We start from the raw sequence: 17,247 nt of genomic DNA, 5'->3' as shown, positions 1-17,247 counted from the left end.
GCACAGCAGGGACTGGAGCCGAGCTGCCGCTAACGTTTGCTCAACTTGTTTCTTTGATAACGTAAGATCCAGGCCACCAATGACTAAAATCTGTTAAAACATGCAGTTAAAAATGACCAACATCTAAATAAAATGTGGCTTCAAACTAAATAAAAAATCAGTTTATGACAGTTTCTGTCAGACAACCACAACACTGACACATGCACAAAGAAGTTATGATGCCACTGACTGGCAATGGTGACTAAATGACGCAGCCCTTGATTAAAACTACAGATTTCTCTGGGTTTGAATATTGTTGTAAATGTTTGGAATTGAGTAAGTGCACATGTCAAAACAATTTGGAACATTGGTCAAGCTGTTTTTGGGCATTCTCTTGTGGAAAAGTTATTCACTATGTTTCTTCATTTTCACTGTTTTTTTGGCAGCAGTGATGCATGTTTAAATATTGTTTTCTTAATCTTAAAATCTTTATGTCAGCTTTGCCACATATAATGCAAAAAGGCAAGATGTCATGACGACTAACAAATAAAAGGGGAACAAATGACTGCATATTAACATCAACAGCCCTGAGTTTACACACTAAAGATCTCCTTCTTCACTAGCTTGTTTTGGATTCTACTCCAGCTGAGCTGCTGCAACAAACTTGTGACACAAGTCAGCAAACATGTTCTGCTCCTACGTGTCGATGGAAAGATGTCCAGATGCAAACTTTCATGATATTCCAAAACTTCCTCAGAGAAATATTCAAACTCCCTGCCTTAAACACACCCCTCTAAACTCCACAGCAGAAGGTTTGATGCTCAAAATATGAACACATTTCAAACAAAACTCCTTTCACTGTTTTGTCAAGGTCGGACAGCGGCTGGTGAGAGTTTGTGGTCATCAGGAATGTGTTGGCGACAGCCTGGATCACATTACTGACACCCGAGGAGGCCGATAATCTCTCAGCGGCACAGCAGGGTCGGCTAAATGTCACGCGACAGCCAAATCACCTGCTAATGAAAGCATGACAATGCTGGGCCAAGCCTCCCTGCCTGTCCAAATTCACCAGCTTCAACTGTTTGCTCAAGTCATGGCAGTCCATCTTATTTCTTTAAACAAATGAAAGCATACTTTCTCGTAGATATGTTTTCAATTGGGTGAAAAAAAAACACAAGGTAAAGATGTACATTTACACTTTGGGATAACCTGAAATATAAAATAAATACGTTTTCTGAGTCCAGCACAGCGCCAACATCCAGAGCTGGATCCAATGTTCTCGTGAGAAATAAAATGTCATTAATTTATGTGACAGTTGAAACATTTTTCTCATTCCACATTTTGAACATTGCAGTTGGGTTTGGCGCTTGGCCCGCACTGTTGGAAATCGGCTTCAAACGGCTGGCAGGCGGCTGAGAACGAGCAGGATCACCACACTGAAATACTGCTGAGCGGTTTGTGTTGTTGGCTCCAGAGATGCTTCTCAAGCAGCAGGATTAATGAAACGCAGCAAACTGTGGATGTGCGTAAGAACACTGCAAAAACTACTGACAAGTTATGTGACATTAAGGTGGTTGAAATAAACTTCAATTATAAACTCGATACTGGATATCAAAAACTGTACTAATGTGTATTAAATGTTGTTGTGCACAGCTTTATCCAGTCATAGTCAATGTTGAGCTGCACTGTAAATCTTTGAAAACATCCTATTACTCTGTTATTTTCTTATCTACTGAATATAGGCTAAACAAATATTTAAGAAGTATGTTTTTACAGTGTATATTGAGATCAGGTTCAGACTCAGATGATGAAATATTTATCACTTGATCTATCTGAGAGGAAGGTGGGCCAAACAAGCTAAAACACACTCACTGCTTCCTTCGCCTCGCTCAGATAAAGACACCAACTCTCTATCCTGAAGCCACATCAACTTTTATTTGAACAAATTTAGGGTCCCTACAATATTAAGGATAGACCGATATATCGGCTGGCCGATATATCGGGCCGATATTTGAGTTTTTTACTTGTATCGGCATCGGCCGATACGCATGTGGGTTCGCCGATTTATTTTTCCCTGGCATGATTTACAGACAGGCATCCACGGGCAGCTCTGTGTTGCCGGAAGACCCTGCAGCGCACATGCAGCGAATCCTACTGTGTACAGTAGCTGTTGTTTTATTTATGCTTCAGCTTAAATATTTGTTTATTTTATAAAGACATTACTGGAAGATTTAAGAGCACTGAACTCTTTTTTTATTTGAATGTATAATAATAATAATAATATTCTACCTGTTCTACCTCAACTTTCCATCTTGTTTTAGTATTTTTTACTGTTCAATAAATGTTTCTTATTTTAAACTTGAGACCTGCAATATTTGTTATCATTGTGTCATTTTTTTGATGTAAATTGAGGGCGCAAAAGCAGTATCGGCCCCAAATATCGGCTCAAGAAAATCGGCAGTCCATAATCGGTCATCAGCTAAGGTTGATGGAAAAAAATCGGTATCAGCATCGGCCCTAAAAAATCCATATCGGTCTATCCCTATACAATATTTCAGCCTTTTACTAAATCTACATTTGATGATTTACTAACTAATATGAAAACACCAAAACAGTGTGTGAGTCTCAATACTTTCTGTGCCCCTCATTTCCCATTGGTTTGTTGTAAAGATGTTTTTAATCAAACAAACAGGAAGAGGTAGTGCATTTGTTGGGGACTATTTTCAGCAGCGGATTAATCCACATCTGGGGTCCTATCCTAAACCTGGCGCAAAGCAGCGCACAGTGCAGCACAACTGTCATTGCTAATTTCAGACAAACTCAGCTGTCATTTCCCTGGCCGACATTGTGCAAGCTGCAAATGAGCCCATCTGTGCGCCCATGGACATGTAGGTCTTAGAATGAGGTGTGGTCAGGTGCATTGTTGGTGTATTGCTATTTTGAGATGGGTGAAAGCAATTGTGCCACTGACCAACAAAAACCTGGTCTAAAATCAGAATTGCATAGAATGTTCCTGCTATTCAAAGGGTGTATTATTCAGATAGTAAGATGCATACACGGGCAGGTTCACAACACGTTCTGCCTATTACACAAACAGGGATTTGCCAAATCCGCCATGTGAATAGCAGTGCGCCAGGTGCAGGCTTTAGCTTTAAAAATGACACTGATTGGCTGAATTCATGTTACACCCAAAACACACCTATGATTAATTAAGAGACTGATTAAAACCCCTTTGCCCCTTGCATCTTTATTTGCACCCAGATAATGTGCCATTAAACGAGCAAAAGTGTTTGAATACACCGTAAATGGTGTTTAACTCATCAAAATAGGGCTCTTGGTGCTCTGGTGTGTATGGGGCAATAGGACAGTGTATGTGACATTGAGCCAAAATAAACTACAGTGTGTCTGTTTATGGTAATAAAGGAACATGTCACCCAGTGCAACAGTGTTCCTCCTTGATGTGTTTCTAATAGTTTTTGGACAACAATGAAGCTGTATGGCACAGAGGAAGAAGATATATCAGGCTTTGATACACACATTATACTTGTCAGCAGATACATTCATTCTTAGTTTTGGTCTTTTTATGGGATTTAGTGACAATAAGAAAATGTCTTTGAATCTGCATAAAATTCTCTCTAATATTCATCTGTTACCAGGCTTTGTGTTAAGCAGCAAAGCCATTACCAGCCTTTTCTGATCTACCATGAATCTTAATCTAATCAGCTGTGAGGTCACAGCACAGTTCACAAGAGAAAACAGCCTGTTTTAATCTTTGCTCTTTGTAAAGCACTTTGAAACTGACCTGTTTGTTGACAGAATAAATTTGACTCTACATGAAAGCACACTGGAGACTACCGAAAGAGCACAGAACCTCTTTCTCACTGACAACTTTCTCACTAACTTCCTGTAAAAATTGTTAAATGCTGAGTCTCCAAACTATGCTTTTGCGCTTCTTTGTAATACTGACAATATATTGAGATAAAGCTCATGACTGATAAATTATTCCTCATGTAAGAAATAAAACGTGTCATGATTTTAGGAAAGGTGCAAGGAGAAACTGAAGATTTTCAGACTTTAAATGAACCTGTAGCAGTGCATGTGAAGAAGCACCAGTCTCTGTAGTTTACTTTAGTCACAGATGTAAGAAAAGTTCATTTCTCTGTCCGTGGTCTTGTCTCTGACCAGTCTTATATTTGCTGACAACTCTTGGCCTCTGCCTTTCTGTCAGTCATCTCCTGGTGGGAAACTCTGTGTGTACCAACTGGCAGCAGCAGCAGCTCACGGTAGGAAAGTTTTACTTCTTACTGCGACGACAAAACCGCCGGTTCACCTCCAAAACCATCAGACACAGTCATTGCTCTACCCAGCTAATGCTCAGCTACCCACTAAGAAAACAGACTTAACCTACCACAACTGACTGATGATTGGTTTACAGTGTTTCCTCACAAATGGGTCAAATCAGACAGAGCTTTTTTAAATCTTAGATGTTCAGACTTTATCTATTTACTTATATGTACTCCCTATGAAAGTGTTTAAGATGGGAGACCATTTTAAGAGTACAATATCTTTAGAAATATATATATATATATAAAATATCTTTAGAAATATATATATATAATATATATATACTCCTAGAGCCATGAATTTTGGTAGGCACACAGACAACCCAGTGCACAACAGATCCACATGACCGAAAGGCAAAGCAGATGTCATATTTTTTCATTACTGGTCCTTGAAAATGGAAAAAAATGCCAAATGGGTGGTCATGGGGTCCCAGGCAGTTTCCCAAAAAAGATGGACATTTCCATATTTCCTGCTAAGAATACAATGGCTTTCCTATGAAGATGTTTTTTAGGGCTGCAAAAATGAGGAAATTCTCAGGAGCAAATAACTATGCAATTCTCTACATAATTTTTTTTTTACAGAACTTATACTGGTCTCAAATAATATGAACAAAACCTCTTCCTGATTCGACATGGATTTACCCTCCGATCTGACATCAGCCAATAACAGAAAACCCTGCAACCAGTAAAAGTCATTACTCTTGGATTTATTTTTGCAGCTTATTTTTAGACATTGAGTGAAAATCTCCAATGCATCAATTCTCTACAACTTTGAACTTATCTTTCAGTAACCTAGTTTGATGACAGGGTTACAGTTTAAACCATCTCCTAAATTCCTGGCCTGACAGTGACTCCAAGTATTTACAAGGTGTGCTGATGATAAAGTGGGTTAGCCCATCCGGCTGCAGTCAAACACGTGAGGAACTTAGTAAAAAGAGCTGCAGGTGAAACTCCAGCTGCTCATAAACAGTCCAGTTAATCATTTGTCAGAAAGATCAAAACAAACAAGATGTTCAGCCTCGTTTTACAGGGCGCTTCGACAAGAAGTCCCACCTCGAAATACACAAATCTCTCTTGCTGACATGGAGCAGCCCAGTCACCAGAAGAAAATGCTGGCATTGTACATTTCTGTAAACCACAAATACGTTACATCTGTACCTTTCATACATATCATACTGATGTTTCTGAAGTGGTGTAGCATACGACTTTGTCACCTGGAGGTGGAAGAGATGGTAGATGGCGTAACACTTAGGCGAGATGCCTGCAAAGCTGCAGAGCACTGTTCGAGAGACAAACAAACAACAAAACCAGTTGTGATTTGGCGAGCCATTGCTGTGTTTCCAGCGGCTTTATAGGCACCAAACATGGGTGTTTCGTAGCGACCAGTTGCTGTGCTTCCAGCAGCTCTTTAGGCACGAAAAGTTTTTTTTTTTTTAAACTAAGACATCACTGCATTTCCTGCTGGGACAGCTGCACAAAAAGTGTTGATTTTTACCAAGACAGTGATGTTTTCCCTCCAGGGAAAATTTGAAAGATGTCTGTCATATTCATTAAGGCAGAAATGTGGGAAAAGTGCCAAAGCTACGGTTGCATCTAAACTGAGCTCCAGATTTGATCTATCTTCTTGATAACATTTAGCTTTGTGAAATTGTTCCTGTTGAACTCTACATCACTTGTTCATTACAACAAATGGCACGTGTTGTGTTGTCGAAGCACAAAGGCGGAGTTTGGACCCAACACTCCCCAGCTGGGGGCAACAAAAGGAATATTTACCCCACCTCCATCACAACAGGATGAGGGTGGAGAGGAAAAGTGGCAAAAGAGCACTGAGGCTATTCATAGCTTCACTGGGCCTCTGTCAGACCCTACACTACAGCACACACACGCACACTGGCCATTCATCTCATTGGTACGAGGCAGCAGAGGGAACATACACACTGTTGAACAAACACTATTCAAAAGGAAAAAGGATTTCCTTGAGCGTTGCGCAGATTTGTGCTAAGGAGTCTTATAAAATCAAACAAACAGGGATTGTGGGAGTTCATTCTGTGCAAAGCAGAGCTGAGCTGGGATCTCTCTTCAACCAGTAACAGCCAGACACTGGTGCAGAAGTACCAGTATGGAAGGTCCATACTGCCACGATGAAAATGTATGTCTAACTGGTAGGACACAGTAGTATTCACTGTTTTTTTCTGAATCGCATATTCTGCATTTTCATTACCGATACACAACCCAATCATCGGTTTAATGCCATTCCACTGGCTGACTGTTGGTGGCCGTAATTTGCAAAGAAACGTAGCAATGTGCCAACAGAGAAAGGCAACCAGAAGACTATGGGCTCAGAAACGTGGATATAAATATTAGGGATGCACAATAATATCGGCACATCATTGGTAACGGTCGACATTGGCTTTAAAATGAAATATCATAGCATGCTGATAATATCGGCATGGCGTCGGTATCAGCCCGAAATGGCCCACCTGCTTTTTCTTACTTTGCAAAATGAATAAATATTACATACGCTGAGTTGAATTGTATTTCAAGTCTCCATCTGCTGTGGATATATCGATATCAGTGTTGGTTATCGACCATTTGAGTTGTTACATATCGGCACATTGGATGTTGGCAAAAAAATCCAATATCGTGCAATCACTGCATGATTTAAACATAACCACTTTGGGGTTTTTTTTTAACAACAAAACACACACACACAGCACCTTTAACAAGTGCTTGCTAATATGCTAATATTTAGCAAGCTAATGTGGCACTCTTTAGCATGTTAACGTTAGAAGTTCAGTCATTAGTTTCAAAGGTATCCTGTCATAACCTGAAGTGTTGGAGAAGTAGAAATGTTGACACCATGGTCCTAAATGAAAAGACAGGTGACAGATATTTACCCTCTGGGGATCACGAATGTCTGTACCAACATTTGTGGGAATCCAACCAAAAGCAATAAAATGAGGGGACGTTCTTTGTTGGAACACATCCTGCTGTTACATCACTATTCTGTTGTATCATAGATAGAGACCAGTTCTGCAGGTTTTAGTCATAATTTATCATTATTTATGAGGTTCAGGTGATGGAGCCGTTAGCTCTGGCGCAAGTTGAGCAAATCTCCCAATCTGCTTAACTGGGATCCGTTAATAAGGCTGATGATATTACTGACTAGCACAGCTCAGTTCCTACAGAATCCATCAATGTATGTCACACAGATATCAACAGGAACATGGGAAGGTTTTTATGTTTTTTAACGAATAATCATCTTATTTTATTTAGGAAAAATAATTCCTCTTTCAGCCTTAAATAATTATAATTAAATATAATGAATCTATTTTTTATTGTTTTTAGTTTTTACTCAGTTGCAACCTTAGTCCAGAATAATTTCTTAAATGTGAATGGTATTGCTGTTGTCACAGAAATATATAATATATGGGTGTATATGGGCTGCAACTATGTCATTATCTGTTAATCTGTTGTTTTCTGGATTCATAAATCAATTGGTTGTCCTATAAAATGTCAGAAAATGAAAAAATGCCCATCACAATATCCTAAAGCTGAAGATTACGTGTTCAGATCACTTGTTTTGTCCAACCAATAGCCCAGAACTCAAAGATATTCGGTCGAAATCTAACAAAAAAAGGCAGCAAAATCTCACATTTCAGAAGATGGAACTGGATTGGCTTTCTTGCAACTAACCAACAAAATGATTATTGAAATAGTCAGCTCATGAACAGACTAAGTGTTTCAGTTCTACAGGGGTGAGAGTGAACATGGCTCAGGCCACTCTTCCTCCTGAACAACGTCAGTGTTGCTCACAAAGGGAGAAAGGCAGGAAGAGGCCCTCTGTGAAGAGAACCTGAATGTTTCCTCTGATTCACTTGCAGTGAAAACGTTGGGTGGGAGACCAACCGTCCATTTTTACATGCACACAATACTGGTGGTAGAGCTCTGTATCAGTACTCGAAGGTATCAAACAAAATACAGCCAATTACCAAGTAAAACTTCTCCAGTCAGATGACACCTGCGTTCAATCCTTTTTGTGCCAAGATCTAGCATAAAAAATGACTATTTGTATGGCTTTGCTTTGCTCCCAGCTTTTTAGATTTAGATTTTAACCCCCAACTCTGGTAGTGTAAAAGCCTTGTTCTGCCTGCTGGACTACATCAGGCCAGGATGATGACGTTCTCAGGTGAGAGTGGTTCTCCTCCCACTGAGCAAACAACCAGCCGTCATGATCCGATGGGAACCTCGTCACGTGACGCTCAAATCCTCCTCATCAGATCAAAGCCAAAGAGTTTCTGTTATCTTGTCTTACAGGATGAAATGTTGCTGGTTTGGTTTGGTTCCAGTTGAGGAGTTAAAACTACACACCTTTACACAGGAGAGGAGGCTTTGCTTTCTGTTTGTTTACATGTTAGAAGACTATGGGTAGAAGACGAGAATGAGATCTGTTTCATATCATAACTTCAATTTTTTTATTTTAAAAATTTAGGTCCTTTCACGTCAGGCTCTGATACCTTAGGACAGACATTTCTCATCAGTTTTTTTTTGACATTCTGGAGAATAAATATTGCCCTTATTTGTTTTATCATGCAAATCATTTATGGTGAAACTGATTGTAAAGCAATTAGTTATACAGTTTATGAGGGGAGGGTTCAGAGATAAGACCAGATTATAGGTAACAGATGCTTTCAGCTGTGTGAGCCTCTGCAGCTAAACAAACGCACATTGTTTAGTCAAGATAATTAAATATGTTTCTCAGTCTCTAAGACACGTGACCTTCCTTGCTTCAGAGACCAGGCAGGAAGCGCTTTGTTAGATCACATTCTTCAAATTAAAAGCACAATGGTGCTGAGATTTGGCTAAGGACTAGGATGATGGTCACAGAGTTCATGTAGAAGATAATAATCTAATTTTATATGCTGTCAACTTTTCATGAGGTGGAAATAAAAACCCTGGAGGTGACAAGGGATTTGAGAGGTTTGTTGATCATCAGCAATTGTTTCAATATTTGTCAAAAACATGGTGTTTTCAGTTGTGTGATAGCAAAATACCTCAGGAAGACTTGAAAGCAATCAGATTTGGTGAAAATCCAGACTATGAACTAAGAAAAAAAATAAAAATCTTTGAAAAAGATCACAAACAGCAGGCTGGTGACACATTTTCCAAATTACTTCAGCATATCTTTGGTTGCCGATATGGGCAAATACCCAGTTCAACTTCTACTTAACAAAATCTAAACTACACTTCATACGTAAAACCCAACTCTCTGTGCATCCACTCAGCCATGTTTACTTGAGCACACAGCTAAACTCTTTCAATCCATCTCTTCGTTCATTGGCTTTATTTCTACACACCCCTTCATAAACAGACCTGGATGCGTCATCTTGTTTATTCAGTCTCTTACTCTCAACCAGCCTGTCATCATTTACGCTGTGATGTGACTGCACCTGCCAGACGAGCAGACAACTATGTGGATGTGTCTGAACACGCTGAGCTCCATCCCTGAGATGTATGTGTTTACCTCCTAGCTACAGCTGTCTGATCAGTTCACTCCAAGAAATTAGAAACTGCCACATAGAGACTCCATCTGATCTGAGAGCTACAAAGTAGACTGGAATGTGTCCAAAACATTGAAAACTGACAGATATCAAAAGCTCGCACGGAATCTGTCAGATTATTTAATCATATATTAAAAGGATCTAAACCAGGAAGTTAGTAAATTGGGATTGTATTTACTTTGAAATTTAGCTTTGGAATATACTGTCAGTTGCTAAACTCCTCTAATGCAAACTGGCACTAGCCTTGGAAATCTTTGAAATGACAACGCAGCCTTTTTTCTTTTTCTAGTACAAACTGCTGTTTCTGTCTTGAGTACTTTCACAGATTCAGAATACTACCCTGCAAAAAGTGATGCGGTTTTTTTCGGGAATGAGGCTGATTTTTCTGAGCTTCCGCAATGCAAATAAAGTCATCAACCAGTGAGGGACAGACATCACATCACGACAACTGCAGACCTGTTGCAATGGTTGCAAATCTGAATTGCTGCCATAACAAATAGTTTGATGCCGCCAAGAATTTTGGGCTTTTGTGGTGTTTTTTTAATCACACCCCTCACGGTGTAAAGGCCTTTAACTGTGCAATAATAAATATTCGAGACCCTGTGAGATTTACAAAGTTTAATTTAAGATTTAAGACATTTTAATGCCAATTTGAATAGAAAATTAAGCAAGTATCATGACTAGAAAATTAAAGAAGACATCACACCAAGAACATCTCCAAGACATCCTGAATGTGAAAACAGTTCTTATCATCACTCTGACTTTCCATATTTAGAGATATACTTGATGATCAAACTTGTTTCTCAGTCTAAATTAGCACATCAGATGGACTGGCAGAATTCTGAAGTTGACCCATATTCCCTGACTTTCTCCGAAGAATTCACGGAATTCCCTGACTACCTCTGCAACTGCTATGATATCCCAGGATTATTTCAGGAATTTGAATGGAGCATTTGTGGTGTTTGTGGTCAGCTGGAGCGGCTTGGTGACAGCCGGCCTGTGGGAACCAACTCCAGATCAAACAGGAGGATTTTAATGAGGGCGGCTGAACCTCCCATGAAAAGAACCTGTTGCTTGAGTCGTAGGATGGGAGTTAACACACATACACAGCCTATAGCCAGAGGCAGCACTTTGCTCTGTAGTCACACTGTAAATACTAGAACAGGATTCAGGTCAAAGACAAAGAAATTTAAAATACCTTAATGCAGCCTTAAGTGTCTGCTTATCACTTCTCTGATCATGGTAAGTTATCTTATCAACAGTCAGTTTATCTTTGCAAATATAACCTCCACCTTTAACAACAACAGCAGAGAACACCTTTTAACAGTGCAGAAGCTAAAATGACTACATCTGTTAGATCCCAGACTGTGTTGAGAAAATCCACCATTTAAAAAGATAAGCCTGCTGATAGTCTGTATTTTCATGTTTTTCAGAGAGCGTGACAGGAAACGCAGGGAGAGAACACGTTTAATTGAACCATCCAGGTCATGTGACTGACCCCAGTATGTGTTAGTCATTCTTTTGATGCAGAACAACGGTCAGATCTGGTTAAATGGCTGCGCTGCCACAGTCAAGTGTCACGGTGTGACCTCCTGACCCTCCACACGACAGGAGGCGGACCTTTGTCATGCGCTGGTATTGTCTGGGACTTTATTACACTCAGCTCTACATTGTCTGTGCTGCCAAATGACATGTGTATTGGTATGTATATGTGTGTGTCTGTGTGTGCTTTTGGAAGTCAAGCTGGGCTGAATGGATGCTCACTTTCTCACAGCAGTATATTTAACTTGTGCAAAGATGGGACAAAGAAAAGAAATTCAAATTTAAGGCATCTGGCCTTTAAAATAAAACATAAAAGTGACCCACAGTGCCTGAGTGACTGTAACAACTGCAACTCTATTTTTCCTAGTTTAAAACCAGCCAAACCTGGAGCCAGACAGACAAGTAAGCATCATTTCCATCTTTGTAACCATCAAGAAATAGCGACATGTCTGACATAAATGTTCCCAGTATTTAAATAATTGACTTTGCAGGACTCTTGCAAAAACTGACCACAGTCACTCACAGTCATTTGCATAAGTATGAACCATAATTTACCTCTTAATTTCAAAAAATCATGCTTTCACAGGTTTCACAAACCACGGGTGCATTCAAGAGCTGTCATCATCACAGGATGTTCGAAATGTTGCAAAACAACTAAACTAGTGCAGTATATTTTTAGCTTAACTTGTTCCTCAAAACACAAGACACAATAGATTGTAAGAGGGTTATTGCACATATTACAATGTGTACAGCAAATCTGTAACACCTGGACTGTTGTTTTATTGCACATGAAAAAACTGTGTTATTTCTCCCACGTTTTCCAGTACAGAATGGTAATAGGAATCCTGTGCATGTCTTTAAAAAGTGCATTGACTACAATTCTTTCCTTTTCTACTTAGCTTAATTTATAGTGCAAAAACCTCAAATATTAAAACATAAAACAAGGACAAGACAAAGTGACTTCCCACACTGCATCGCAAACGATTCGTCTCCTGCTGCTGCTTGTTCAAACCTCCTGGTAATTAAAAACAAGTCTTTATCATACCACGATTGTGGGCCTGATTGACATTTTATGGCTGATCTGTTAACTGGTCGGGCCTGTTTATTGCTTAATGACACACTGTAATGAAAACGAATACCTGGCTCGGTGCTGTGAGTAAATCCCATCCAGCTGCCACTCAACAACCAAGTTCAACAGCCGAACAGAAATAGGACAGTCAAACAAGATAAAAACCTGCAGCCAACGCACACACAAGACAAGCCTAATAACCTTGGACCATCATTACATATAGTATAATACACTGTGTGTTTAATCTTGTGTATTATTTGATTGTTTCTGATTTGAATTGGAATTTTAGACCAATTTTATTCCAGCAAAGTTCTTGTGCCACTGTTTGGAAGACATAACTCTTAAAAACACTGGCTTCTTTTGTGAAGAGTAAAACGATTCAGTGGAAAACATGTTTAAGATATCAGTGCCAAAACTCAGGCTTATAATCAGCACTAGTATCAGACATTTCAAGGGACACCCAGCCCTACAATTAACACTTGAAATGATAAGGGCACTTGAAAATGACACTTTCCATTATGATACACTTTAAAGTTTTAACAGCCAATTCAAGTTAAACTTTTTTAAAATGTGTGAACACTGCACTGGTGACCACAGCCAGCTAACCAATCTTCCATAAAATTACAACCTCATACCATAAATAAGTTGTAAACCATGAATATACTTCTAAAAGTAACTTCTTTCCACAGTCAAAATCTCAGATCAGTGCTCCAATTTGAGCACAAGCAACAGAAATCACCATATAAGCTATTACATTAAATGGGTTAATATCATCTGTGATTTGTTGGATCAAGCTGCTGCTGAGAAACAACTTTAAAAACCTCAAACATTAAACCAGTCAGATCAGTCTGCACTAACTACCCGGTAACATCAAAGCATCCACTGCTGCTGTTTTAACTTATAATTTAACAGTTGTTAAATGCACCAGTTTTTGAATAAGCACGCACAACTGTGACTATCAACATATAACGTTATTCCACAGGCTGTATACATGCACATACTGCACATAATCATTTAGTCCATATATCCACTCAATATTTAATGTATTTCTTTGCAGTAATGTTATTTGTATAGTATACAACTCACACAACACTTAACCTATTTTTACTTTGATTTTGTCACTGTTACTCACTGGTGCTTTTTAGATAACGTTATATTCATAAGTACACCTATTTTCTTTACAAATATTAGTCCTGTCATGTCTTAAACCATGTTTGTCCAGCTTCTTAATACAAAACAAACAAACTAAACCAAAGTCTTTTTCCTCATGTGTGTAACTTACTCATAGTTGGCCACTGAAGCTAATTTTCAGGCGGTGAAAGTGTTGCATTAGCTGATGTAAGTTAACAGCAGGACCGTTAGCTGCCCCCAACAGTGACCCATTAGGTCTCACTATTTAGCAGACTCACCTTTCATCCAGTCCACCACTTGTTGCGGGGTCCACTTACTCACAGCCTCCATTTCTCCAACCGGCGTGTAATTTATCTCTCCTTTCTCCAAACTACAGAGTTAACCCGTTAATAAGACATATTTAACGGAAGAGCTTCCTTTACAACACAGAAACAGACGTAGTACCAACAACCCAACGGTGCGCCGCTCGCGACTGACTGAGCTAGTGGAGAAAGTTTACAGTCATAGCAGAGGACACGCGCGTGAAGCCGGTGTCGGGTTACAGCGGTCTTTAGCCACGCCCCTATCCCTGCTCCTCCAATCTAATGACAGTATGCTGATGCTACCTTCAGGTGCTGTGGGGACGACGGAACAATACTACAGTACATGAGATTCAAAGGTGATACCATCACTGTTTGACCAGGAAATATAAATTGGTTTTATAATTTCTCTGTTGTACATTACTTTTGGTGTAAAACATACATGTCAACGGATCATCAAGACATTAAGTACTTGTATTAAAGTAAAAAGTACAATATTTGCCTCTGAAATGCCATGAAGTGTAAGTATAGAGTAGCATAAATGGAAATATTCAAGTAGTACTTTCCACCATTCCACCATTTCCACCACATTCCACCACTGTTTTTTTTTTTTTTTTTTTTTTAATTTACATGCATATTCTGTGAATAAGTCGTGCACTGTATTACCAACCTGATTCATTGTCCTGGCTAACCCTGATTTGGTAGAAATGTATCTTGCACTGTTGTTAAATATAATAAGAATATGTTGGCTTAAGTCCGCATTGACAAGAGTACATTTATAGAATATTTACACAAACATACTTCAGACAATGTGAAAGCTGTTAAACTTGCAAATGTGTGCTGTACCTTCAATGTGCCATTTATGCAATTTATTTATCATGACTGCAGGCCTATAGGAAACAGAAATAAAGATGCATGATAAAACACCATCAGGGTTAATTATAAAACATCACAGGAGCAAGAGTTCTTTGAGCTTTTAACAAACTTGCAAGTTGCATCACAAGTATTTGTTTTCTCCTTACATTATTTTATTCTATGAATTTGAAAGTTACACACTTAATTTAAATCTTGACATCGTAAATCGTATGACCCCATCAGGTTTCAAGTTATTTAACCTCATGTAAATATTGAATATAAAGCATAATTTCTTCAATAATATTGACAAAATACATGTAATTTCTAACAAGCCCAGTCTCAGAGGAGACTTAAACCTATTCATGCAAAAAAAAATCTTCAATTAATCACAAAGTGTGTAAATATTCATAGACCATGATTTTTCAACATTAAAGCAAGTGACATGAGAACAGACAGCATCATTTAAAGAATAAGGGCTGCAGTTTTCAAAGGATATAAACAAACCAAAAGCAGAACGACAAATTAGCAATAAGCTTTTTTCATGTCATTCTGACTTTAAATCTTTTTTAATGCGTGCAAAGACTTATAAATTAATGTATGTTCAGTGTTTATCCAGCCCGGCCTCTTCTGCGCGGTACAAAGCCTGCACATGGCAGATTGTCACATTAAAAATCCCTCAGTCTCTAATCAGAGCTTTCATCTTCTGAGCTCCACAGCAACTCTGTCATGTGTGCTGGGTGTTGGCTTGTTAGGCTTTTTTCGGGTCTGCAGACGTTTCCCATGGGAAGAGCATTTCAGGCTCTGAGCTGTGCTGGTTGGGAGGAAAAACATCAACTGAGAGTGAAAACACGCAACACAGACACAGTATTATTCATTGTGCTCTGCAATCTGAAAGTGCTGGACAGAGAAGATAAACATACAGAGCAATAAAAATGTGATGTTTGTCCTAAAAGCAGATCTAGGGGACACATCGCGGGGTCACCAAAGGACAGTAAACAAAACTACAACCAAAGTCTTTCATCCAAATTTAAGTTTATATTATTTCAATTTACTTTAAGCACCAAACACTCAAGTACAACTTACCAAGAAAAAAAAGCATTTTATTACTAGTAATTACACATTGGTTCTCTGGGAAAACCACAGATCTTCCACCATGACTAAGATGTGTGTTTCCCAACTTTTTGGGGCTTGTGGTCCTTGAAAACAAAGCAATGTTTGTAATTCACTTGAAAAAAAGAAGCTCTACAGATACAAGGAAAATCTGAAAAATTGAACATAATTTGGTGCACCAAAAACAGAATTTTTCTGCTGCCCTTAATTCTCCCATGAACACATTGGATCTGTCCTGTGACCCCTTACAATATTACAAAACAATAATTAATGTTATCAAATAAAACAAGGAAAAGTGTTGCATAAGAAAACTGTAGCATCCCATGTTCACACTGAACTGTTGAAAAAAGTCTGACAGCACCTGAATGCATCATTATGAACAGCTGAAGTAGGCGCAGCTTCTGGTTTGGTAAAGGCTTTTTATTTATTTCACCTGGGAGATGGCGGTTGTACATGCCCTTAGACTGGGAGCACGATCGGTAGTGGTGGAAAGTACCTAAGTGCATTTCCTCAAATAGCTACTGAACAATTTTAAGGTACTTTTGTATTCCCATTTCTGCCATTTTACGCTTCTCCACTTGAGGTTGAATTTTGATTTACTCTAAAGCTTTAGTTCTTTTAAGATTCCAACAGATAATATAAAATTAAATCAACTCACAAATTATGATGTATTGATAAAGGGGAAAATAAGACTTCAGTGATTCCCAGGAGGGAGAAATCCACAGGCTACAAATAGTAGTATCACAAGTCATTAAAATCAGCTCCAGCTTAACCAGATGCAATATTTAAGTGTTGTAGACATTAATGCACTAATAATACTTATAATCCACTGATAATATACACTCTGACATTTGTACTTTTGTTACTTTAGAACATATTGTCACTGTGATATTGCTACTTTTCCATACAACTGAATTATTTTTAAGTAAAAGATCTGAAAACTTAGTTCACTGACAGATGGCTGATTGATTCAACCTCCACTTTGTTGCCTTCTTCAGTCCATGATCACTGTTGTCTCTTTAAATTGACATTTGTTTATTGTCAGACATCTTTAACAAGTATAAAATGATTTGGTCACAGCTCATTGTTACCTTTTAACCAGTTAACTGTGATTCCTGCTGTGCTGTCAATCAGGTCTCTATTTTATTGTGTACTTCTAAACATGGTTAAAGCTGGACTAGTTTAAGGTGTTGGGTCTGTCAAGTAATACTTAGCCATATAATTTAGCATAACTTTTCGATTGAATTTAACGTCGTTGTAGGAAATGCTTGCTTAATGTGGTTTTAAGTAAAAATCCCCAAATACAGGGATGATTTGGCATGACCCTAGTCTAAGGACAACTTCAATGAGGATGAGTC

At 38.7% G+C, this 17,247-nt stretch overlaps 1 protein-coding gene across 1 annotated transcript in view; it reads right to left on the bottom strand.

The window, feature by feature from the left end:
- LOC117271173 (connector enhancer of kinase suppressor of ras 3) overlaps positions 1-14,120 on the bottom strand; it is a 53,375-nt gene extending 39,255 nt beyond the window's left edge. The window contains exon 1 of the mRNA XM_078174147.1: positions 13,904-14,120. Coding sequence (XP_078030273.1) covers positions 13,904-13,955 — 52 coding nt within the window. The 5' untranslated portion in view covers positions 13,956-14,120. The remainder of the gene's footprint in view (positions 1-13,903) is intronic.
- Positions 14,121-17,247: the final 3,127 nt, after the last annotated feature.

Source organism: Epinephelus lanceolatus, chromosome 13, assembly GCF_041903045.1.
Source record: "Epinephelus lanceolatus isolate andai-2023 chromosome 13, ASM4190304v1, whole genome shotgun sequence".
NCBI classification, from domain to species: Eukaryota; Metazoa; Chordata; class Actinopteri; order Perciformes; family Serranidae; genus Epinephelus; species Epinephelus lanceolatus.
This window is presented reverse-complemented; position numbering and strand designations above follow the sequence as displayed.